This window comes from Cryptotermes secundus, unplaced genomic scaffold, assembly GCF_002891405.2.
Source record: "Cryptotermes secundus unplaced genomic scaffold, Csec_1.0 scaffold93, whole genome shotgun sequence".
NCBI lineage: Eukaryota > Metazoa > Arthropoda > Insecta > Blattodea > Kalotermitidae > Cryptotermes > Cryptotermes secundus.
Window position 1 is genome coordinate 590,103 of NW_019736393.1, and position 24,846 is coordinate 614,948.

Genomic DNA, 24,846 nt, shown 5'->3' on the forward strand with positions numbered 1-24,846 from the left:
ATAGTACTCCAGACAGGGTTTGTTATGTGCAACTTACCTGTACAAAATGACATTAATACAAAATCCCTCCTAAATGACTATCAGTTTTAGTTACCTAAACAGCAGTACAAATTCTTTGTGTTTCTAGTTTAATGAAGTAATAAGAATTCACATGAATAACATCTGTAACTACAAGGGTCAGGCAGAATCCAATACCTTCAACTTTTACTTCACACAATTTATTTGTCACCATTATGCTGTATGTAGCCACAGCATTTATACAGACTTGGTTATATTTCAACATGTTCCATGCCTTCTTCAGGTGTGGAACAAGAACATGTATCCCTACTCTCTTCTTCAGTGTTATCCTCATAATAATGTCCCTACTATGATTCCTTCAAAGAACCACAGGTAAAAATACAGAATGGGTAAGTCAACAGTTCATTTAAATTTTGAAAATTATGAAAAATACACCAACACCTGAACAGTTATGTGGAATACAGCCTTATGAAATTATGTAAGCCTGCTTATTATTGTGAATACTATTTTTTTCTTTTTGATACTTTACATTTTTGCTACCGTTATCAATCTTATTTTTGGGATATAGCTTAGATAAGAAACTGTCCTACAGTCAGGTATGTGTAGCATCTCATATTATTTTCTGTTACAAGATTCTATAGAGCCTTGCTTAAGCAAGAACTTACGTGTATATATACACACACTTACATATATATAATTCAGAACACAGCACTTCCCACAGACAGACAATATTGTTCTCTACAGTCTTCTCTTCCTATGAACTAAATTTTAAATTCTTGTTCTCCTGTTTGTGCAGCCAGCTTTCAGGTTTGAACCACAACATTTGCTGAAACCCTTGCAATGTTTAGACAAACACTTCAGTTTCCATCTTCAGGGTGAATGTCATGGATAAAGAAAAGTGATGATATATTTAGGTTTACCAATATTATCCATGCATTAACCATTAACAGAGTAGCTACACAAATAATCAAACAACCAGAGAACTGGGAAAGCTGATACAGACTGAGTAAAATCTGGGGTAATCTCTTTTCCATTGTTTTCCTTTCAAGCTCCAGGACCCAGCCAATTGGCTAGCATTCCAAACAGCAAGTTAACCCAACCTCTGTCTCCTTTTCACATCAGCCTTCCCAAAACATATCATTTTATATCACTTCTTTCCTTCTATACATGACATTTTCTCACAAAATAACTGCAAAGTTTGCTGAAATGCTGGAAAAATTTTTCACAGATCAAGTGGATCAAACTTGAAAGTCAGTCTCATACAATCAAATTTGATGTTGTTAATGATACCCTAAGATTCTGACTTCCTCTTCTGTTTGTGCAATAATTCAATGGCCAACATACTGTCATGATTCTGAGTGAGACTCTTGATGGGGTTTTGGATCGTAAATAGGATTTATTGACTGCTTTAACACGCAACTCATAACTACACTTCATTATAGTGCCATTGCTAATTTCCACACTTTTAAGTTCGCCAGAGCATATGCTAAGTATTTTTCAGCCGGCAGTGTCTTCACTAGTAGCTTACCAGTAATGGCTCTGGTACATTTGTTTATCTCACAGTTGCTGCCTAGTAATTGGTCTACATGCTACAATATCTAGAACATTTGAAGCTGTAGGCTATACACAAGGTATATTTCTGTCTAGCAACTATTTAACCTTGAAAAGCATTGATTACAATTATCTTGTGAAACTCCTCTCATCTTTGGGTGATATTATTCTGAACACCTATCTGAGGTCAGTTTAAATGCTATTTACTATAAAGGATTACCAAACACCATTACAAAACATATATGCCAACTTCATTCCTCATGTCATGGACTGTGAAGGTCTCACAAATAACATGTACTACTGGACTGGTCATGGGCTCAAAGGTAAAGGGAACCTCAGGCAAAACCATTTACATTTCATGGAGGGAAGGCATCTTAATTTTGAATATACCAGTTGCATTTTATGAAGGCTGAAGCAAATCTAGAAAGGAATTCAATATAGAGGGATAAAGAATATATAGAATGTAATTAATTTATACAGTAAAAACTCCATACCATGAACTTCTGTATCATGAAGAAATTGTCAGGTTTAGTGAGATACAATACAATACAATACAATACGTCAATCATTCACAAAGCAGTATGAAGAAAGAGGGAATTAAAGAAACATTTATTTTGCATGCATCTGGAATTACTGCACAAATTGCCCTCTTATATTTGGAACCCATAGTAGCTATTAATCATATATATTTTCAGTTTTAATAATAATTACAGACGAATACACATTATCTATTTCTAAAGTAATATAAGTCTTTGAGATGAATGCTTATGCTTTCCTTGCCAAAAATTCACTCAATATTGACAGCAAATCCACAAAGTTGGCAGTGTTCCTGTACAGTCATGGTGGCTAATGTCTTCTGGGTTGCGATGCCATGTAGTTTGGTAGGTACATACAGACATTTCTGTGGAAGCTATTGCTCCTATCTTCTTACCTTGAGGATGGAGCAGCAGGTTCCTCCAAAATACTGGTACCTACTTACCATACTACAATGCATTCATGTGAAGTCAGCTGTTACATAAATGTTTTCATGGGATCTCTAAAAACCTTTCACAGAATTCTACAGTTCTCAAGATACTGCTGTGATATGTGAACAGAGGTTACAGCTCCTACATAAACTAGTATGACTTTTTTTCATTTTCAATTCTGATATCAGATTTTATTTCTGATCACAACTTATTGTAGTATGGTGTTTTTTTTATTTATTTATTTAAAGATAAAAAAAGTAAAAGTAAGGCTATCCCTGTAACAGGCCGTGAAGGCCCAGAGGGTTGTGAAACAATAAGGTGGTAAGGTTGTCAGCCTTACGCGGCGGATACTTTATTAAATGCATGGGTTTTACACACCCTCACACTGGCAATGAGAATATGATTCATCATCATCATCAGTAATCTGTCAAGACGACAGGTCCACANTGCCTAATTGAGATAATGTGGAAGAATGCTGTCACAGCTAATTTTCTGGTACAATTTCAGAAAAATTCTAGGGTATTGAGGAAAAATCAACAAATAAACGTGAGGACATCCAGTCCTTGGTTTGACATTGAAACAAGGGACCACCTAGATCCAGTCAAAGGGGTGGGTATTAAACAACCTTTGCTGTTGCCTTTGCTTTGCTTTGATGTACTGTGCTTCCCCTGTCTCAGATCAGACCTCTAGTAATTTAACACTCTGAACAAAGTACAGCCCTTTGCTTAACGGGGGCCTCTTTATAGTCAGCTGGCTACATGAAATGGGGTCTGAGGTGATGAAACTGTAAGGACAACATGAATATGAAACAACTGTGATTATTACACTTGATACACTTTATGGTTTGTTCTATAGTTCCACAGCTGTGGAAGTCATGGGCAAAATTTTAATTTTATGATCTGAGTAGGACTTTTAGAAATTTGTTGAAAGGCATATATAATCAAGTTTAGAAACACACACTACGTCAGTTAGTTGACAAGTGTTTAAGTGACTTTTTCTGCTCATTATGTGTAAAGCCTAACACATGCACACAAGCAAGTGCAGGTGTTAGATGTCACTGCTGGCTTTAGTAACATGTTGTCTACATCTTGAAGTCAGACAGTGGTAAACAGTGGGAGAAAAACACATGACTTCTAATTTGCAACTGGTATTCCTTCTAAATGTGCTTGTGGTTTCTATCTGAAGGAACCATTATGCTCTATGGTTATTCAACATGCAAATATTTTGTTGCTTCAAGCACAACTATTATGAATCCAAACACCAAGTCACTATGTATTCAGCTTTTAGAGATAAAACATTCTGATAAAATATTATTCGGATTTAGAAAAATATGGTACTCTGCCTTAGGTTGAGAAAATTGGTCAACATACACAAAAATGTTAAGTAGGGAGAGAGAAAGGGGGTGGGAAGGGTTAAATGACCAGTCGCTAACCTTGTTTTGATGTCTGACCCAACCTCACCTGGGGCAGGTAGGACAAACTTTTAGTGCTCTCAGCATAGCGGTTCACAGCTCTAAGTTCCTCCAGTGTCATGTGATGGCTAGCTGTACTGCTGTTGGATGAAGATGGGCTAGACCCCTGCAGCAAATTCATAAAAATCAAGGGACTATTCTTAGAAATGAATAAGACGCTATAAAAAATGTGACATCCTAAGACTTCCCTTGAATGTTTATATTTCTTACAATATTACATCATTTCTACCAAGGTTTCCATTTACAGGTTGCTTCTGGGACAGATTCAGGCCCAGTTACATGTCAATATATATGTCTGACACATTTGAATTTTAAAGCATTTAAGAAGCTAGCTCAATCAGTGTAGTGACTAGGCTATGGGCTAGATGACTGGGGGTTCAATTCCTGGCAGAGGAAAGAGATTTTCTCTTCTCCGTGGGGTTCAGTACAGGCCCTGACACCCAACCAGTTTCCTATCCAATGGGTTACCAGGGATTGTATCCACAGGTGTAAAGTGGCAGGGGCATGATGCTGGCCACTCACCTCCATTTAGTGCTGACCTTAAGAAGAGCGGAGCCATACCTCCACTTCCTCATATACCTTAATGGCATGGTGCTTAATTATATAATTAAGTACAAGGATAATGTTACCTTCACCTGTCAAAAGGTGTGCAGGATCATTTACTTTTTCTTGTCCTTCTTTAACAGGGACTGGCACAAGGTCCATTTCCAGTTAAAAAGTAAAGCTATCCCTGTAACAGGCCCTGAAGGCCCATAGGGTTGTGGGACGTTGAGGGTCCCACATTATCTAGACAATCGGCTCAAAGATGGCGGTAAGGTTGTCAGCCTTACACGCCAGCCACACTTTACTCCCGAGGGAAATTATTTAATTAATTCCTGGTACTCATTTCTGTTAGAGGCTGAGTCGACCCCAGGGCCATAGTGCGGCCGGGAGGATTAGGTCAATTGAAAAAAATCCAGTGACCTCAACAGGACTCGAACCTGCGACCTTCCGTCTTGTAGCAGAGTGCCTTGACCAACTACGCTACAGGTTATGTAATATAAAATGGTAAAGCTGTTCCTGGGGGCTTAATTAATTGAGGACCATACCATGAAGATGTAGGTGGGAGTGGAGGTGCTATGACCCCACCATTCTTAGCCTCAGTACTGGATGAGGATGAGTGGTACGCTTTATACTCCTGTCTCATGGCTTTGTATAGGAGGCTCAGTGGGCCCCAGAGCCAGTCTGGATGTTATGGAGAACAGAAAAATCTCTTGCTCCTACCAAGAATCGAACCCCAGCTCTTTGGTCAACTGGCCCATAACCTAGCTGCTATACTAACTGAGGTATACTGGCTCCATTTCAAGTTACATATCCACTTTTAACAAACAGAATGGGTTTTAACAGGACACTATTAAAAGTGCTAAATTTTGGGGTTATAAAGAAACTTCTTCAGAATTCTGTTAATAAATCATATGTGCCTGTCTATCCTTTTTCAACTACAGATATGAATACTGTTCACTCAAACTGACCACATTTTGTGAAACTATATAAACACTGTACTTCTTTTGGCTTATTTTGGACTTCACCCATCGTCCGGTATATAAAAAAGACAAAAAACCACAACGTTTCGGAGACTGGATCTGTCTCTGTCTTCAGGTGTATAGGGAAGGTTTAACCTACTCAGTTGGGCCCCTTAGAAAGAGCTAGTCTCAATCACTGGACAAACCTTGATCTGTAGAAACAACCTATGAACAACCGACAACCGGTCCCGTCAGTGGGAGGAAAGAATAAAATCGCAGTAAAAACGTGATAGAAAATTTGTGCCAAACATGCACTTGTCAACAATGTAAAGAAACAGAAGTATGGGTTATATTCCATGAATTCAGTTAAAAACGAAAGTAAAAAACTGGATAAAGCATGCCTGATCTGCATGGATATACCGGACGATGGGTGAAGTCCAAAATAAGCCAAAAGAAGTACAGTATACACCATCGTCAGAATCCTTTCAAGTCTATATATAAACACTATTCTATTGGAGACAACCTCACTCAGTGATACACAATAAAGTACAGTACTAGCAGGCAGTGGTCCAGCTTATGACAATTCAAGTGACTGGCCTACCTTTGTAGCATAAGATAAGTAAGACAAACATGACCTACTTTGCAAAGCCTAGAATGACAGAGGCCTTGTATATAGTGTACAAGAAAGAATTTTCAAAAACATGCTATATGCAAGATACATACACTTGACAAGCTATAGACTATTCATAACAGGCAAACCCATCCTCTTATCAGATAAGACGTTACATAAGGACTATGACCACATGGGTTCAACCGCAAAAAAAAAATCTATGTTTGTTATCCTCAAGGGGCTTGGCACCAAGATGAACTGACTGGCGGTAAACCACCAGCCATAAAGTAACTCTGATGAGTTAGAGCATGATCTGCTGTGCCAAGTATAAGATTGATAGAGGCCTTGTATATATCATACATACATATATACAGGAGTTAAATGTAAAATTGTAAATAACATGTATCCACAAGGAACCGGATTCTTGACAATTGACTGACAATGTTGAATGCCAACATGTAGAACTGTAAATATAGATAACATATACTACTGACTACGACTGCAGTGATTGACAGACCAGTCCTCCCATCAGAGAGGGCACCCCACATCGACAAAACCGTAACTGTCTGACAGTAACATAAACTGGGTCTTGGGCCCCAGATGTGGCTTGACACCAAGCCTGACTGTTGGTTGTAACACAACTTTGACTACCAGAAATATGAGCAGGCACTGCCTAGAAATCTTAAAAACTGGGGATTTAAAAAAAGTTTCTTGCTGCCCACATGATGTAGTCTCCCGCCCCCCCACAGACTTTAAAAGGATAAAACATCTTAATGCCTCTTGTGTATCTTGAGGCATGTAACTTATTCTCTACCAGACGATGTGATGTTATCATGTGGAGATTTTAATGAGGATTTTACAAAGGCTCCTCCTGGGCAACATCAGTTGGATGATGCCACTCTGACAATATCACAGTTTCTCAGAGCAAAAGAGACTGCGTGAGAAAGTGGCAAAAAGGAGTGCAGATGATGAACGTTATGTACATGAGTGCCTTTACCTTTATTCAACTTTGTATTGTTGAGCCAATAAACGGACTGTTACCTTGAACAGGCCATTCTCTTCAAGACTGATGGACAGGCGAGTGTAGCTCTCTAGCAAGTTGTTCTCTGGGATGATGCCGAGAGACGTGCTAGGAACATCTGGATCATATCCCTCTGGGACATGAATCAGTGCAGGAGTTGACTGGCTCTCCTCTTGGTGGGACATTGCTGTAATATTCAAAAACACACTGTAATTATTTAGAAGCTAGGATTCCCTCTTACTGATTTCAAAAATGTAGTCAATTACATAAAATTCAGTAGACATGTTCACTACACTGAGTACCAAGGAATATATTAATTTATTAAACTACAATATGGCAAATAATAAATAATTTAACAAGTGCATATAATTCTTTTGATAATGAAATATGAACCAGACAACCGAAAACAATACCTATGATACTTTTCACACATTCCCATATAACAAGGATCAAAAATGAGAAGCAGTCAACGTAAGCTACTGCATTTGGTTTAAACTAAATAACTAGCTAATAGAGTAACCGAAGAGCCAGACAGAACAGGCAGTCTTAAAGAAGCAGATAGAATCAGCTATGAGGTATTAAATTAACACATAAGTTATGAAGTATTGTATTCTTATTGCGGATCTAATGCCTTCATTGGTATTCCAAGCCTCAATCCATCCCTATTCAGCACATAGAGCAAAACATTCAGGCTGAGTGCTCTAAATATGTTGTATCCTGATGTTTTCGGTCTGTGAGGTAGCTTTTACACAGTCTGCATGATTCTCAGATGGCAACACCACATGGAATTGTTTTCCATGGCCTTCTGAATGCAATAATAATGTATGTTTGTTAGGGAGACTGCCTCTGTGGTCTAGTGGTCAGAGCTCCTGGCTACAGGTCCATAGGTCTGAGTTAAATTCCCGGTGCTACCAGATTTTCTGAGCAGTAGTGGGTCTGGAACGGGGTCCACTCAGCCTAATGAGGATAATTGTGGAGCTATTTAAAGGAAACAGAGGCTCCAGTCTATAAAACCGAGATTAACAGCCGTGGGGATTTGTTGTGCTGACCATTCGACACCCTCTATCTGCTAAAGTTTGCACCAACTTCCCCGACAAGCCACGATCACTCAGTCGGTTAGTTCCCATGTGGACTAAAACCACAGAGTTTGTTTGTTTTAGTATTCCAATAAATATTTGAATTAGCGTCCATTTGTCTATAGTCCGTCTAAATTGCAACACTTTTTATTTTTCACTTCAATACACTCTCTAACACTACATGTTTCGGCCTCAAACAGCCACCTGAAGATAGCCGTTTGAGGCCGAAACATGTAGTGTTAGAGAGTATATTGAAGTGAAAAATAAAAAGTGTTGCAATTTAGACGGATTATAGACAAATGGAAGCTAACGTGAACAATTGCAACAGGATGCTGAAATACAGAACCATAAATATTTGAATGGATATGAAGTGAGGTGTTGCATTATGCACCTGTAGACCATAACCTCTAGCCCCCATTACTGTATGAAACATTCAGTCAGCTCCATTATTTCTTGTATTGAAATGGTGCACAGAAGTTACACATTGAAAATGGGTGTTCACGTACAATATTCATATGAAACAATAGGTGAAGGTTTCAGCATAAATGGCAGGATGTTAGTTACATACACAAACAACTGTTCAGTTGTACAGAACTATTAGGCTTATTTTGGACTCTATCCATCGTCTGGTATATAGAAGACAAAAAACCACAATGTTTCAGAGACTGGATCTGTCTCCGTCCTCAGGTGGATGGGGTAGGATAAACCTACCCAGTTGGGCCCGTTAGAAAGAGCTGTTCTCTACTGACTGGTCCAGTGATTGAGACTAGCTCTTTCTAACAGGCTCAACTAAGTAGGTTTATCCCGCCCCATCCACCGGAGGATGGAGACAGATCCAGTCTCTGAAACATTGTGGTTTTTTGTCTTCTATATACCAGACAATGGACAGAGTCCAAAATAAGCCTAATAGTTCTGTACAGCATACACCATCATCAGAATCCTTTCAAGTCTAACGGTTCAGTTGTAAACACATTTAGATGGCCAGGGTTGCTATTAGACAAAAAAGAACTGAACCAAAAGACGGAGCATTCAATGAAAAGGAATGGGATGAAATAGGTCCTTGGTTTGGAGAGGACTGGGATTTAAAGCTTCACGTTGCACATTTCAATTGCATGATGTGAACCTTTGATGGCAGTGCAAGGAATGCAGGGACAATTTATGGCATCTGCTGTGATCTGGGTAGGGTTTATCTGTTACATGTTGGCATTGAATGCACAGCAGATCTGAACACACCCAGAAAGGGTTGATAAAATCATGTCTCTCTTATGCTAGACTGGATGAGTGATTTGCAGTAGGCTCTCAAATAACCTCCCTGTACTTGTTCTTTTAGGCAAAGTTTCTGTTATTCAACTCTTTAAGCTTAAAATTCATCTAAATATTTAAAAATTCACTTCCTTCCTCACAGAAAATGCAATGTGTCTTCACTGGAAAAATCACACAATGCTGTTTAAGGATATAATCACTGTTCATTTTCAGACTCATAAGAAATGTATACATATACTGCACCAAGTGAAGACTTTTTAAATGTTTAAGCAAAGTGATAAGTATAGAAACCACAATACTTTCAAGGGCTAAGACACTTTACAGGGTTTCTCTAAGCATGAAGACACTCATACTGAGACAAAATATGAATTAATAACCATTTTCCATGACAGAGTAATAACTGTCTCAGCGAAGCATGTGTGATTAGTCTTCAGAAATATTAAGCAATCTTACTTACTTACTTACTCATGGAGCTGAGCCCTTCTGGAGGAGCTGCCAATTCTGCAGCTACTCAAGAATTTCCCAGCATTTTATGGAACCCGAAGGTTCATTACCGTGTTCACAAGTGACCTCCACTGGTCCCTATCCTGGGCCAGATCTATCCAGTCCATACCATCCCATCCTATCTCTCTCAGATCCATTTTATTATTGTTCACCCACCTACGCCTTGGTCTTCCCAGTGGTCTCTTTCCTTCTGGCTTTCCCACCAATATCCTATATGCATTCCTCGTCTCCCCCGTTCGTGCTACATGACCTGCCCACCTCATCCTCCTCGACTATATTAAGCAATCAAAGCATTAAAATAACAAAAGCAATTATTAATTTACAGTCTCATCATCTGAAACTGACAAATCACCTGTTAGTTCAAGAACACAGAATACTGTATTTTCATAGGGTACAATAAACAATGAACTTCTAATTTACAGATGTGCTACCAACCAATTAGACAACTGATAAATGTAATTCAGAAATAAACATCAACCAATAACATTATCCATAAAGTGGCTTGAAGTTAAAAATGCACATAAACAAGCACAACAAATTTAAAACAATAACAATTTTAAGAAAAATAATATTGAATATAAAATAAGAGAAAGAAACCTAAATTAGGACTGTAACATTAATCAGAATGTTGGCAAGAATCTACTGACTGAACATGAAATTATGAAATGTCTGAATTACCTTCCAGGTTGAAGTTGAGGCCCCATCGATCACACTCGTACTGCAGCCAAGTCTTCTCTGCCTCGAGTGAGAGCTGGCCTGTTGAAACATTACCAGCATCTAATTGTTTGCACACACACATATATGGGTTGGGCCAGGTTAAACAGGTTAAAATATCACTAGTGGTCATCAAAAACCCATTCATGCCTGTGTTCACAATAAGCAAACACCATAACAAAAATGCAGCAAGACTGAGTTATATCTGACAAGTCTAACTTTAACTATCCAATATCCAATTCTTGTATTTGTTGCTTTGAAAAATGATGGGACAGAAAATGTTGGAAAATGATGGCATTTTATAACCTCACAAACACTACCACATAGCACTGTGTAGTCCAGTAGACCTACACCAGCATTTCAGGGGGAACCTCCTGCCTCCATCATTAGGGTCTAAGTACCCAGCAAGAAACAGGTATAAAACTCTGTTTACTTTTCAGGCCCTGAAGCTGGAAGCAGTAGATTCCTCTGAAATATTGGTGAACTTCTACCAGATCACACAGCATTACATCCAAGAAGGTAGCAATTTTCAAAGTCATTTCTGTAAGAACTTCAAATCCAATACCACTCACAATTTATATTGTGTACTATGGATGACAAAACCATTTCAGTCTATTGAGTTGGTTAAGGAAGTTAAACCCCTCAAGCTGGTATCCCAAGTACGCCCTTGCAAGGCTATGATGTTCACTAACATTTAAATACTACTGCAGTGTAGAGGTAGCGGGAGTTTAAATGCCAGCTTAAGGGGTTAAGAAAGGACTCAAAATCATGTGAATATTTCCAATTTCTAATCTGAAGTTTCCAGTGTGAATTAATTTTATGATATCAAAGGAGTATGAAAGCTTATTACTAAACACAAAAGCTCAACAACAAAATCTATACTGAAGATTGTAGTTGAAACCAATGGCCAGTGTCAGAATAAATTTTCCATTGGTACACTTTATTATTATTCTGCACATGCTGCCATATACTGTGTATCCTTTTGAGGTGAATATTTTCACTTTTATACTGCATTCCAAAATCATCTACAATTAATTGCCCTAAAAGTTCTAAGCGAAAAAAAATATAAATCAACATGCTCCTCAAAATGGAAAGTTTCTCTTTCTCAGGGCCAGCTGCTATTTACGGAAACTTTTAGCATTTCTTCTATCAAAGAAATACAATAATTCAAACAAAAGTATGATTATAAATTACAATTTTCTACATGTAACTAACAACTGTATAAGATTTTGCTTGTTTTTATAGTTTTAAACTAGTGTCTTACATCAAGGTTCTGTGGAATACAATTGCCATATGAGGATCCTCAAATGGTTCTGAAGAGTTTTCTAGACCAAAAAAATTTAGTATTAAAACAGAACAGACCTTTAGGAACAAACAATTAATTAATTATGTGGTAGCAACATACAAACTATACTATTTCTACCACATAGTGTAAGAAATTAACACACTCCTTAATAAAATAAGTTTCAGATCAACAGTTTAGTCCTTTTATGGATATTTAAGATATATAATTTCCACATTAATTTTCCTGAACATGGACTGTGCAGTTGCCCACAATTGCATATTTTTATCTGGTTGCTGGCAGCATGGACTTTCTTTCCACTTCAAACTATGAGTACTTATAACCATGGGCACTGCACTGTGCAGAAAAGCCTGATCATTCAGCTGTGGAAATAATTTAAAAAGGCTGCATTATGAAAACATGAGAAACACAGTGACCAGAATCTATGATGTTGCCAGCATCCCATGCCATTTAGGTTGGCTTATTTCTTTGCATGAAATTTCACAATTTCTGGTTTCAATTAAAGAATCCTAGAGTCTAAAACATAGTGGAACCTCCATTTAATGTTCCTCAATTTAAGTGTTTCCCTCATTTAAGGTTTAATTTCAATGATCCCAAGTCTATAATCTTGATGTTAAAATTTCCACATTTAAGATTTTCTTCTCTTCAGTGTTCAAATCCAATGGCCCAAAGGAAACCTTAAAATGGAACTTTCACTGTGTTAGTAAATTCCTGTATTTTGAAGGTGACAAAATTAATTAATTGATTACAAAATCAATGACATTCAGTCATTCAGATTATACAATATGTATAGTGGTATGGATAGTGAATAATGAATATGGAAGGCTGTGGAAGGACGAAGTCATAGTTGAATAACAAAAGGCTTCTGTCCAACCACCTTTTTGCTGCTAATTTTGATATACAATACATATTTAATAATTATAATATAGTATTAACTATCTGTGGACAGAAGATATTATTGTGATAATACAGCCATAACCAGAGAATCTGACTGTCAATGAACTGTACACACAGTTTCCTCACATGTTATAAGACAAATGTTCTGAACTTTATATTTCATGCCAATTAATATATTAAACAAAAGCCTTGCTGAAGGCCTATCATTATCACATCTCTATTTAAAATTTCTTCCACATCACTGAGAAAAACTGCAATTCTAATTCATGTTAGAGAAATGCACAGTAACAAATCACAGAAAAATTGAATTTAGATGAAGCAAACAGTTTTTATAACTAATGAACAAAAATTTGTCACCTGCTTTGTGGATTTATAAGAACATCATTATGTGTAACTATTTGAACCTGAATGCTTGAGAAAACTAGTTTGCCTATGAGTCACAACTGCACAAATCTCTCAGACTTTTCAGTGCTTTAAAATATCTGACCTCATTAAGAAGTTAACCGGTTTTGAAATTAAAATCTTATTCAATATGACACTGGTAATCAGTGAAATTACAACACACTGGGTAAAGAAACACTCATATATGAGAAAGGAGCATGCTTATATCACATACCACAGTATCAAATTTTGTTATTCTTCCAAAAAATGGCTCAGCACATAAAAGAGAACAAACATGGCACAAGTGACAGCACCTGTCTATTTCCCAGATGTGTCTTAAAACACAATGTAATAAAATAATTAAAGTATTTGATGTGTCTGTCTCTTGACAGCATTCCCATTTGAGGGCCCCAAAAATGAAGTTACCAAACTATTACTGTATATATATTCCAAATGGGGAAGGGAGTGGGGAGTTACTGAAAGTGCCTGTTACTTCTTTGGGTATTCCACAGAATAAACTGTACTGAAGAAAAACAAATTTTGAATATTTATGCCTATTAATCAATGTTATAGTTCGCTTGCAGACTACAGGCCATGGAGTTTGTTTCTTGTAATTAGTCTCTGTCATGGCATCATATGGTGATCAGTCCATGCATTAAACAGCTGCAAATCAATGGAAAAAGCAGCAAATACAGATTGTGTTTGCACTATTAAAATAAAAAACCTATCAAGAAGACCAAAGTTGGAGAAGCAGAGAGCATTGGAAGAAAGGATTTTATTCATGAGAAGAATAACACAATAAAAAGTAAGGTGGTTGCAACATTTTAGAAGAATTAAGGTTTCCCATTAATTCCATTCTTGTGTTGTTACATGTGGATGTGTATGATGTTGTCTACATATTCGAGGAACATGCTGCCTACACCTTCAGGGTCAACCCTGCAGGCAGAAGCAGCATGTACCTTTGAAACAGAATTAACATCAATAATTAACCACTGTGAAAACCTAAAATCAGTAATTCCCATATTCCAAGAATAATCTATGAATACTATCCCAAGGGAAGAGACACTGAACACAGAGTTCCTACAGAGATATTTTTTAATTATTTGACAAAACTGTAAGAATTATATTAGGGGCCGGAACCAGCTAAACAGTCACTCCAGGGATATGCACTGAGCCAAGTGCCATATCAAGACAAGCCCCACCTTGGAATAAAGGACCAGCAGAACATGACTCTTGCATGTCAGAGATAACTATGGTGGACTGATGAAAAGTAAAATCTCAAGAATAATGAAAACACCTCAGCCCCAGTGTTCCTTTAGCCACCAAAAATACCATGGCAACTGCAGTGGACTAATAAAACCCAGGCCACTCAGTTAAGACATCGAAGTATAACTGCATGTCATAAATTAGATTAATTTAATAACTGATTAACATTTTACAACATATGAAGTTATAATGTGAGATATATTTCTTTATGAAGTGAGTGTTCACAGTAATTGCACAGTCCTACACCAACTAAGCAATGAAACATGTGTTAATTCATATTAATTGAAATGCAGGTTCTCTGGATATCATGTGAAGCTATTCATATTGGTCTGCTACATAAAAGATAAGCAAAGCAAAATTACTTTAAAATAAAAAAACACACACAAATAAAAATACTTCATATAATAAGTTATGTAACACAGCATAATCATATAATGTGAATTAACAAAAAGAAAATGACCTGACATATAACGTTCTTAGTTTTATTGGCCACAAGACTAGATAAATGCATTTTACTTCAAAGTTAGGAACTCAGTAAGAAAGTAACAAGGCACAGAAATAGGAACAAAGAAAAATAAAATTACAACTAAAATTACAAACAAAATAGTGTGAAACAAATTTGAACTTCAAGTAACTTTAATAATAAACTGTACTCAAAATATGGACTACATGACACAACCAGGAAATATTTTAATAAAAGACTAATGAAGACTGGAGAGCTAAACATGCACAGGCAGACAAATGAAAAGTAGAAACATCAAGTAGTGTATGTAAGGGGTGGTCCATAAAAACCGGCCCCTACACTGCGACCTTCAATGATCTATTGTGCTTCCCCTTGGATTAGCCCTTTATTAGTCCTACACTTTTAAGGAAACATCAAGTAAATGGCATACATAAATTATTCCTTATTTTATAAAGGTCTTCAGTCTGAACATAGTATCATAACTTTATTCTGCATAAATTCTTTGAGGCAATTTATATTTCTGAGAATAGGAAATGCATTAAAAGTAGTAAATTATCACAAAACTACAAATTTCAATACAGAATCTAGCTTTCACAAGAGTAAGCATTGGTTCTCAAACAGTTCTTTTTCTCTGCAACTAACATTTTCTATTATTCCCTAGTCCAAATTTTTGTATATCTCAAGAATGATGAGTGATCTGTAGTCATGCTATACGGCAGTCTATAAGTGTTCCTCCACCATTAGTGTCCGGTTAAATGCTGATTCATGCTGTCATCTGTAGCATCACTAGCAGATACTCACGAGAGACAAGAGTGGCTGGAGGATACCGGAAACTAAAAATCCAGTCTTCTTCCACCTTGAGAATGCGTCCAGTGATCCGAGCATAAAACTCGTAATTCTCCCGTCCGAACAGGTTGCTCACTCCAAAGTTGTCAATCAGGAATTTCATGATGCGTGTGGCAACCTAAACAGAGGCCTTGACATTGAAATCTAAATTACCAGTAGGAAGAAAACATGAGACAAGAGTCTGCACTCACTAAAATAATATGCTCTCTACATCAATAGTTCTCAACCTCTGTGATAAGCTGAGTAATTTCTATGAGAATGTAGCTCTTCTTTAGTGTCTAGCAAAGAGATATGAATTTTTAAATTGTTTATGATTTGGCAACTGTCATAATTCTGTAGGGCCTGCATTATCAACAAGATAATCAACAATCATTTCATTCTGCACTTCTGTAGTAACGTACATACAAACATATTAAACAAAATACAAAAATCAGAAATTAAGTGACAGACTATCTCTAGCCATTACTTCCGACAGAGTAGTCATAACATGCATATTTGTACCTTTCGTTCATTCTCTCTATGAAGTGCATGAAATGAATACGTACTGGGAACACTGTCTTTTGGTCCATTTATTCACTCATGTTTCATTTTTGAAACTACCCAACCAACCATGTCAAAATTTAGAACAGGCATATATACAGCATGCTGCCAGGTAAATTCAATTTTGTCAGGCTGTACTGCTGATATTTTTGGGGCTGTTGCTATCTCCATTTTCAAGGCAAGTGACTATCCTACGGCCTTCAGAGATATTTATATTACATGCCATCTTCTACTCTGAAGATGGAGGCAGTAGTTTCTTCTGAAATGTTAGCAAGCACCTATGAATGTACACAGTGTCATAATACAGAAGACCAAAATCTTAATCTTCAAGTCTGTGACTACCTTAAATCTCATTAAAATTCTATATAAAGAGATGAAAAATTCCAGAGTGCCTTTCAAATCTGAACACTCTCATATCGAGCACACTTGGATTAGTGTAAGTTCACTTTATGTTAGGTTACACAAGGACACACAAGACAAATAATGGTAGGGTAGGGCCCAGCTATTAACCAGACATTTCAGTAAACACCAATAATTTTAACATGTACATTAACCATACTTATATAGCTGAGATAGGCTGTTTGCATCAGTTGTATAAACACAAACTTGGGGGGAGGGGGGTGTCACTATCATTTGAATGGGTCCAAAATGCATGATGACACACAAAAGGTTGAGAATCATTGCATAACAAATTAACAATCATAAATTTAGAGAACAGAGATTCCATTTGCAATGTCAAAAGTGAGAAAATGGCCTGAACAAGAGCATATGAAGGTCAGTAACTAATGTAGCGAGGTTTCCGATGTAGATAGCATAATGTGATTTGATGTAACATTTCCTCTGTCAGTACTGTAAAATCTGAGTAACATTTCTTAAATCATGAACCTTCTCTTTTTGCAAGATACATGGGAAACCTGTAATGTAATTGCAATATTACACCCTTACCAACTTTATGAATAATAAGACTATCAAAATAATAACTATTCCATATGTACAGTGTAATCGTTACTCATTAGAACAATGCACTGCACAGCTCAGACCAATGAATCTGTCCAGTCACTTATATTAACAATCTTCTGGATGGTAATGCATGTTAGCACTATATATCAACTGCATTTATTCAAGGCCATTATTAGATATTAATTCAGGAAGAAACTTTAAATCACAATGTTCAAAGCAAGACAAATGACTAGACAGTTCATGTTGAACATTACATCAGATTTTGTGGAAATCACGCAAAGTAGGGAGTAGATGTAAATATGAGCACAGACACATGTAAATGTGGGCTATCTACACCCATACACACATAAAATAACAGAACACTTTACAAAGAATACCGAGAATATCTCAAATGCATACATTTCACAGACTGGAAAGAACACTACTAGGTTGAAGTGACAAAAAACTAAAAAATGAAGCTGAGCTCATGCATGCCAATTTTAGACAGCGTTTTCTGAAGAATTTTTAATGCCTGTAAATAGTAAACAATATTTGCACTCATTATTCAGTGGTTTAGATAGGAGGTTGATATTGGCTCCACACTTTGAAAACAAATGGATCAGTTCAGGTTAAGAGAAGCCACATTGTAAACTGGAACAGACCAGCCAAAAAAATTATCAGAGTTGAAGTCTTGGCACACGTAGCCTCCTACACAATGGGTAATAGTGGCTTTTTCCATGAATGCTGAAGTGGCCTGAGTATGAAGTGAAGCTGACCATTCGTATCCAACCGTTCAACCACCAAGAAAGTACAAAGTTTTACCTTTAACATCACTACAAATCATGACATGATACTCAACCAAACAATTTTAATTTTACTTTAATTCATAAAAGTAAGCACTGAGTGAGTGAGTCTAGATTACTCAGACGTGTTTGAGAATGGGGTGCCAAGAATATTTTAACCCAGCAGGAATAAAGTTACAGGGGGCTGCAGAAAACTGCATGAGGGGCTTCATAATTTGCATTCCTCGCCAAGTATTATTAGAATTATCAACTCGAGGTGGATGAGATGGGCATGGCATGTGGCATGCATTGGAGTTAAAAAATGCATGGCCCTTATAGCAACATGATGGAAGGGCATTCTTAACCTCAGCACCACATGGAGGTGAGTGGTCAGCTTTATGTTTTGGATGCAGTCAAGAGAAAAATTTCTGCATCTGTCAAGAACTGTACTACAGTCATCAAACCTGTAGCCAGTCACTATACTGACTGAGCTATCCACTAGTGATAGCTATTCATGTGATGCAGATATTGTGATCCAATAGTTGGGCATTCATTTGACAATTTCCTACAACACGGTACGTGTACCTCTTGTTTCCCTATCTCATCATCCTCAACTAACCACCCTAACAGTACTGATAAAGGCTTTACTGTAGCCAGTCAAACGGTTTTAGCCAATGGGCTGCAGCTGAGATAAAGTGGGCCTGAAACAGAACAAACTGAATCATCCCTGATTTAAAGAAATGGAACCTAATTGCAAGAGAGAATTAGGGATGTTACAAACATATTGCCAATATTACACAACACAGGTAACATGACACAAAGCCCCACTTTTATTCAATACTGATTAATAATGAAATTCAAATAAAGGTTAACATATTGTCATGTGTAGGGCATAACAATATTTACTGTGAGATATGCTTATGGTACCTTAGAGGAAACCATGGACATCCTTGAAAACTCTAAAAGAGGACTTTGCATGAATATGCTAGAAAGATAAAGTACATAATACATAAAAAAGTAAACTAAGGATACCAATTAACCCTACTGCTGTAATATTTGGGTGAAGTCAAAATACAAGCATCCATTACTGTATAGTGTGACATTTGACTTTGATTCACATCAAGAAATAATAGTCTCACTGCACTGCATCATTTTACTTCAGTCACTGGGTTATCAAAATGCATTTTATATTTCTCCCCCCCACATTTTTTACCAAAAATTGTATTATTTGGGGGAAAATGGTGAGAATACAATACATAGTGAAAAAATTACTGATACATTCTAGCCAATCCCACTTATGAAAACCTCTGTAATTTGGCAGATACGACAGCCTTCTCAGACATAATCCCTTCCACTACCCCCCTTGTCCCCCTTCTCTCACATCTAAGAGAAAATGCCATTAGAAAAAGACCTCAGTTGTGGAGAAACAACTCCTGGATCGTCCATCATAACAATGGGCCAGTTCATGCATTGTTACTGATTTGTGACTTTTTGGCCAACGCGAACATAAGTGTGCTTCCTCAGCCACCCTACTCACCTGACTTGGCTCTGGCAGACCTTTCCTTATTTCCCAAACTGAAATCATGAATCAGTAGCGATGCATGAGCTGGTGCATTGTCATGAAGGAGGAACCAGGAGTTGATTCTCCAAAACTGAGGTCTCTTCCTCCTAATATTTTTTCCTACACGTTTCAGCACTTCAAGATAATACCAGTGATTCACTGTTTACCCTTTTCATAATATTTCATGATGCACAACACCCTCGATGTAAAAAAACTATCAACATGACTTTCATGCCCATGAATATCAGCCATCTCGAATATCGCAAGACACACTCCACACGCACATCAATGAATAGCTCTAGGGCTATAACTAATCACACCAGGATGATGAGGCAAAAAGGATGATAATTAGGAAGCATGCCACTAGGCAGCACAAGTTACCCAACACTGCTAGACGTCGAGTTCTGGAACTTTTTGAACAGACCACATATTTAAACTCCCATCTCACCAACAACAGCCAAGTCAAATATTGTCTATGTGAGGATATCAAGCACTTTAAATCAACACCAGAATTAACTACATGCAGCTGTCTCTAAGACATACTTCTTTAAGAGTAACCAAAGGAAAAATACATGATTTTTTATCATTAGTCTCCTCTAACTCTAAATGTAGTGTCTTTAATAATGTAAAAAACAGAATAATTTCTGTGTTCCTTCAATATCACTGAGACCAAACTGTGTCAGGTGGTTAGTAATTCTGTTTTGTGTTCAAGAATCTGGGTTCAAATTTTAGTAAAGGGAAACAATGTCCAAACTGAGATATTCTGTAGTTTCCATTAGCCCTTTGAGGCAAATGCTGGGATACACCATGGTGAATTTCTTCCCTATCCTTTCCAACTTGTTATTCACTAATCTTCTAATAATTTGACAATACATAATCTTGGCAACTGGAAGCACTATTAAATAAATACAGAATAAATAAATACAAACTTTCGAAATAATTCATTTTACTTAGGGCAGTCTCATGTATGCAAAATAAAGTAAAACATTTCCATACACTGCTTTCCTTCGTTAAACCTGCGTACTTACAATATTTTCCCAAATTTTCACACACATTCAGAACATCTCTACTTCAATGAAATATACTCATAATAATTCTGGGCAATGCAGTTAAATGCTACTCATGGGCCAATCTTCCTTCAAATTTGTAGTCCTAAGGTTACATAATGACTGTTCTATTCGGTTCTGTACTGGAAAACTAACACGCTTAATGAAATCCACTTCTCTCCATAGCCTTGCAATCACAGACATGCCAGTCAATCTGCATTGCAATATTTTGCCTACTTACCTCCAAACAAAAGGGGTACGCGGTAGAATAGTGGTTAAGGTACTATGCTACAAGCCAGAAGGTCGCGGGTTCAAGTCCCGATGAGGTCATTGGATTTTTTTTTTTCAATTGACCTAATCCTTCCGGCCGCACTAGGCCCTGGGGTTTACTCAGCCTCTAACAGAAATGAGTACCAGGAATTAATTAAATGATTTTCCTGGGGAGTGAAGCACGGCCGGCGCATAAGGCTGACAACCTTACCGCCATCTCTGACCCGACTGTCAAGGTAATGTGGGACCCTTAACATCTCACAACCCTATGGGCCTTCACGGCCTGTTACAGGGATAGCTTTACTTTTACTTAATTTTATCTCCAAACAAAGCTGATGTCTTATGTGAACTATACAAAACAATACACAAGAGATAATAAGTAAATACAACTGTTTCACATAAAGCACTGAACATACAGAAGGCATGACGAATGCAACACAATACTCATGCAGGACACATGACCTACACTCTACTAAATGACCAAACCTACTCTAAACTTATAACAAAAAACTTCACACGTTATGTATACTAATAAGACACAAAAAGAGAGGCAGAGACTGACACCAGAACTGCAATCAATTGTAAATATGTACTTACACTAACTTCAGCCTGCCATAGGATTCAGTGTCATGATGGCGGAAAGAGAAAACAGCAACCAGAACTCAAATAACAAAACTGTGCTTTGTTAGGTTACCGAATGTTTTTATAGCTAAGATGTAATTTTATCTTTCAATACTGCCTATTACTGAGTTGAAACAAATTACAGATCAATATATAAGCTAAAGAACTATGTGGAGTATGAATTATTCTTAAGATATCAACAGCCAATCACCTAGACAAGAAATTCCATCTTTTATGGAATCAAAAAGTTCATTAGCATGTGAGATTTCAGATTCTCAGAACAGGGACTATGAAGAGTAACAGTAACACTTTTAAAGGTAGGTTAGATAAAAGGGGGTACGTGGTAGCATAGTTAGTTGAGGCACTATGCTACAAGCCAGATGGTCGCGGGTTGAGGTCCCGATGAGGTCACTGGATTTTTTTCAATTGACCTAATCCTTCCAGTTGCACTATGGTCCTGGGGTCGAATCAGCCTCTAACAGAAATGAGTACCAGGAATGTTCCTGGGGGCTAAAGTGCAGCTGGCGGGCAAGGCTAACAACCTTACCGCCACCTGTGAGCAGATTGTCTAGATAATGTGGGGCCCTCAATCCTATGGGCCTCCGAGGCCTGTTACAGGGATAGCTTTACCTTACTTAAATATAAAATGCTCAAAAGTGCTACAAAAAATGCACCAAAATGGTAATCTGGAAGCTATCGAATTTGTTTGAGATTCTATTACAGCCCCACCCATAGGAAATGTGGCTCCCTTGATGCAGGAGTCACAGTATTATCACATGCCCATACAACGTAAACTGCGGGTACATAAATAAGAATCAATTAATCTGAATGATTAACTTTTGTTGCTGCATGTCAGCGGCTGTTGTAATGGTGATAACATGAATATTATCAATGAATATCACAATACGATCAGGTAACGGCAACATTCCAACATTAAAACAATGAAAAACTAACACTCACATATTTAGACCTTGGGACTGTGTGAATATCATGAATGACTTTACATCAGGCACATTAATGAACCATGGCTCAATATAAGGTACTGAATCAGTATCATACACACCACACCAACACCACTTTGACACATTTCAGCAATATTTATATTCACATCTCAGGTCAAAAAACATTCAGTAAACATAAATCTTCATTCATGAGATGTTAACATTACATGCTGGAAGCTGAAAGTTGATTCCACTATGTGGGAACCAAAAAACTAAGGCATAAATGTACATAAACATCCTGGTGGTATTGTAAGTTGTGAAAACAGCAACAAGATTATGGTGCCTATATAATTACACTAAATAATGATTATAAAAATATCTTCATAAAATACATATGCTTATTATTTTTAACCAAGCTTCCTGTTAAATTTAAATACCTGTATATGTACACTACAGTGTTGTGAGCAAGGCAATAACCATTACTAAGTTATTTATACATCATGCAATTAAGTCCTGACAGGCCATGATTACTTTACTCTTTAATAAAGTGAATTTAGGACTTGGCAGAAAGGCAAAGCAAAACGTGAAGCACTGCAGCTGAAAAATGGTTTACTCATAGCCCAAGAACTGCTCTGTCTTGTGTCCACTGGAAGCAGTTGCATATAGATGCTTGCCTACAGAGCAATGCCCACTAGATATGGATAACTGAAACTAGTGACCTGAATATGTGATCTCAAACTTTCAATGGAAACAGAACAAAACCAAGTCTTTTCAGGTGATCAGTCATGTCACTGAAGAGTTAGTGTCTGACATTTGAGAGACTGTCCATCATCACAGGTTGTTGTGAGAATATGACACTTATCATATCAATCCTTGATTGTGGAGAAAGAGTCTCTGAAACATAGGACACTAACTCAATAGTGACAGAGCTCATCATCGAAGAAGACTTCATTGTAAGAATCTGAAACTCAAACAAGAATTCTGAAAATATTGCTCAGTGAAGAGATATCAAAAATGAGTTCTCTTTCTTCACATGTTCCTTGCCTGCTGACATAAATAATGATTATGATTGTCAGTCATGTTCTGTGCTATGTACACTAAGTATGAAAGTGAAGTACCTACTGTATTTACTAACCCAATTTATACACACTTCAACCAAAAATTTGTGTTTTAAAGTTGTGGGGCATAAAATATGTGAATACTACATTTTGAGAGTATAATTTTACATGTTCAAATACAGTTGTTAAAATTACAGCTGCATAATATTTAGAAGACAATTTATTTGAGGAAAAAGGATGATTTACAAGAAATAGCAGTATGCCTGTGAGCTATTCAGGACAACTAGCCTGAAGGAGGGAGCAATGTAGTATGCTGACCTGCTGCCAGGCAATGACCATGAAACAGACAACCAGACAAAGGCCATTATTAGGCAACAGAGGAAAGAGTGTTTTCTGTGTTGTCCATGCCAAGGGCAGTCAGTCAGTCAGTCAGATGAGTTGATTTAAATGATTGGTGAATGACTGAGTTAGTCAGAGAACTGCTGAGGTTCAGTCATTGGGAGCAGTTGCTGTAAGAAGCTGGTAGATGAGGCAAGGGACAGTTCAAGAACCCAGAGGAAGGGGAACGTCTGCCATTGGAAGCCGCTACCAAGCAACGGCTAGTGCAGATGTGACTGTAGACACTAGTGTGTGTGTGTGTGTGTGTGTGCATAATAGTGAATGTAAAGTGTAGTTACGCACTGTATCAATGAGTCCAATAAATACAAACCCCATCTTGAGTCACACCAATACATGTGACAATACCAAATACTTTCTAAAAGATATCAGAAATTAATAATAGAACCTTATGAACATTTATTATTTTGAATACTGTCTGTACAACAAGGAATATGGGCTAATTATTTTCTTGCTGCAGCGCCTCTGGGCCAAGCATTCCTCTGTGACTTGACACTATATCAACAGTTTGCAGGCTACCTAGTAGACACACACACTCAAACAAACATTCAGAATGAGTGAACACAGATATGCAAGCTGTTACTACGTCTGCTTACCTTGAATCTCATTACATCTTCCATTTTTGCAGTTTTACCATCACTAACACAACTCTGGAAGAAACTGGGAGCAACTGAAACACCTAATGCTTCTGACGTCATTCCTGTTCGTGCCCTTTCAGCATTCGTTGCAATCACACGGAATGTCCCAAAAAGGAGCACTAATAACCGCTGGGTATAAGTTGGTAATGATGTAATTAACCTGGGAATGGAATGAAATTTCAAGCTTGTTACATTGTAACTTT

At 37.3% G+C, this 24,846-nt stretch overlaps 1 protein-coding gene and 1 long non-coding RNA gene across 5 annotated transcripts in view; one reads left to right on the plus strand and one right to left on the minus strand.

The window, feature by feature from the left end:
- The window catches only part of LOC111869776, a 32,552-nt gene that overhangs the window by 3,453 nt on the left and 4,253 nt on the right, over positions 1 to 24,846 (minus strand). The window contains exons 5-9 of one of the 2 annotated variants that reach the window (XR_002843730.2): positions 24,602 to 24,803; positions 15,807 to 15,969; positions 10,660 to 10,737; positions 7,159 to 7,325; positions 3,967 to 4,111 (exon numbers count right to left, since the gene is read on the minus strand). Coding sequence is in view for 1 of the 2 variants with exons in the window: in XM_023861531.2 (XP_023717299.1) it covers positions 3,995 to 4,111; positions 7,159 to 7,325; positions 10,660 to 10,737; positions 15,807 to 15,969; positions 24,602 to 24,803 (727 nt within the window). In the remaining variant the exon portion in view is untranslated. The remainder of the gene's footprint in view (positions 1 to 3,966; positions 4,112 to 7,158; positions 7,326 to 10,659; positions 10,738 to 15,806; positions 15,970 to 24,601; positions 24,804 to 24,846) is intronic. The other variant, XM_023861531.2, reaches the window with a different exon arrangement.
- LOC111869777 lies at positions 1,536 to 24,718 on the plus strand. 3 transcript variants are annotated; one of them, XR_004513588.1, is made up of 4 exons: positions 1,536 to 1,649; positions 3,042 to 3,143; positions 11,136 to 11,214; positions 24,634 to 24,718. It is a non-coding gene; the product is annotated as an uncharacterized LOC111869777 (long non-coding RNA). The 3 variants fall into 3 exon arrangements; XR_004513587.1 differs by lacking the exon at positions 3,042 to 3,143; XR_002843731.2 differs by lacking the exons at positions 3,042 to 3,143; positions 24,634 to 24,718 and adding an exon at positions 13,850 to 13,923.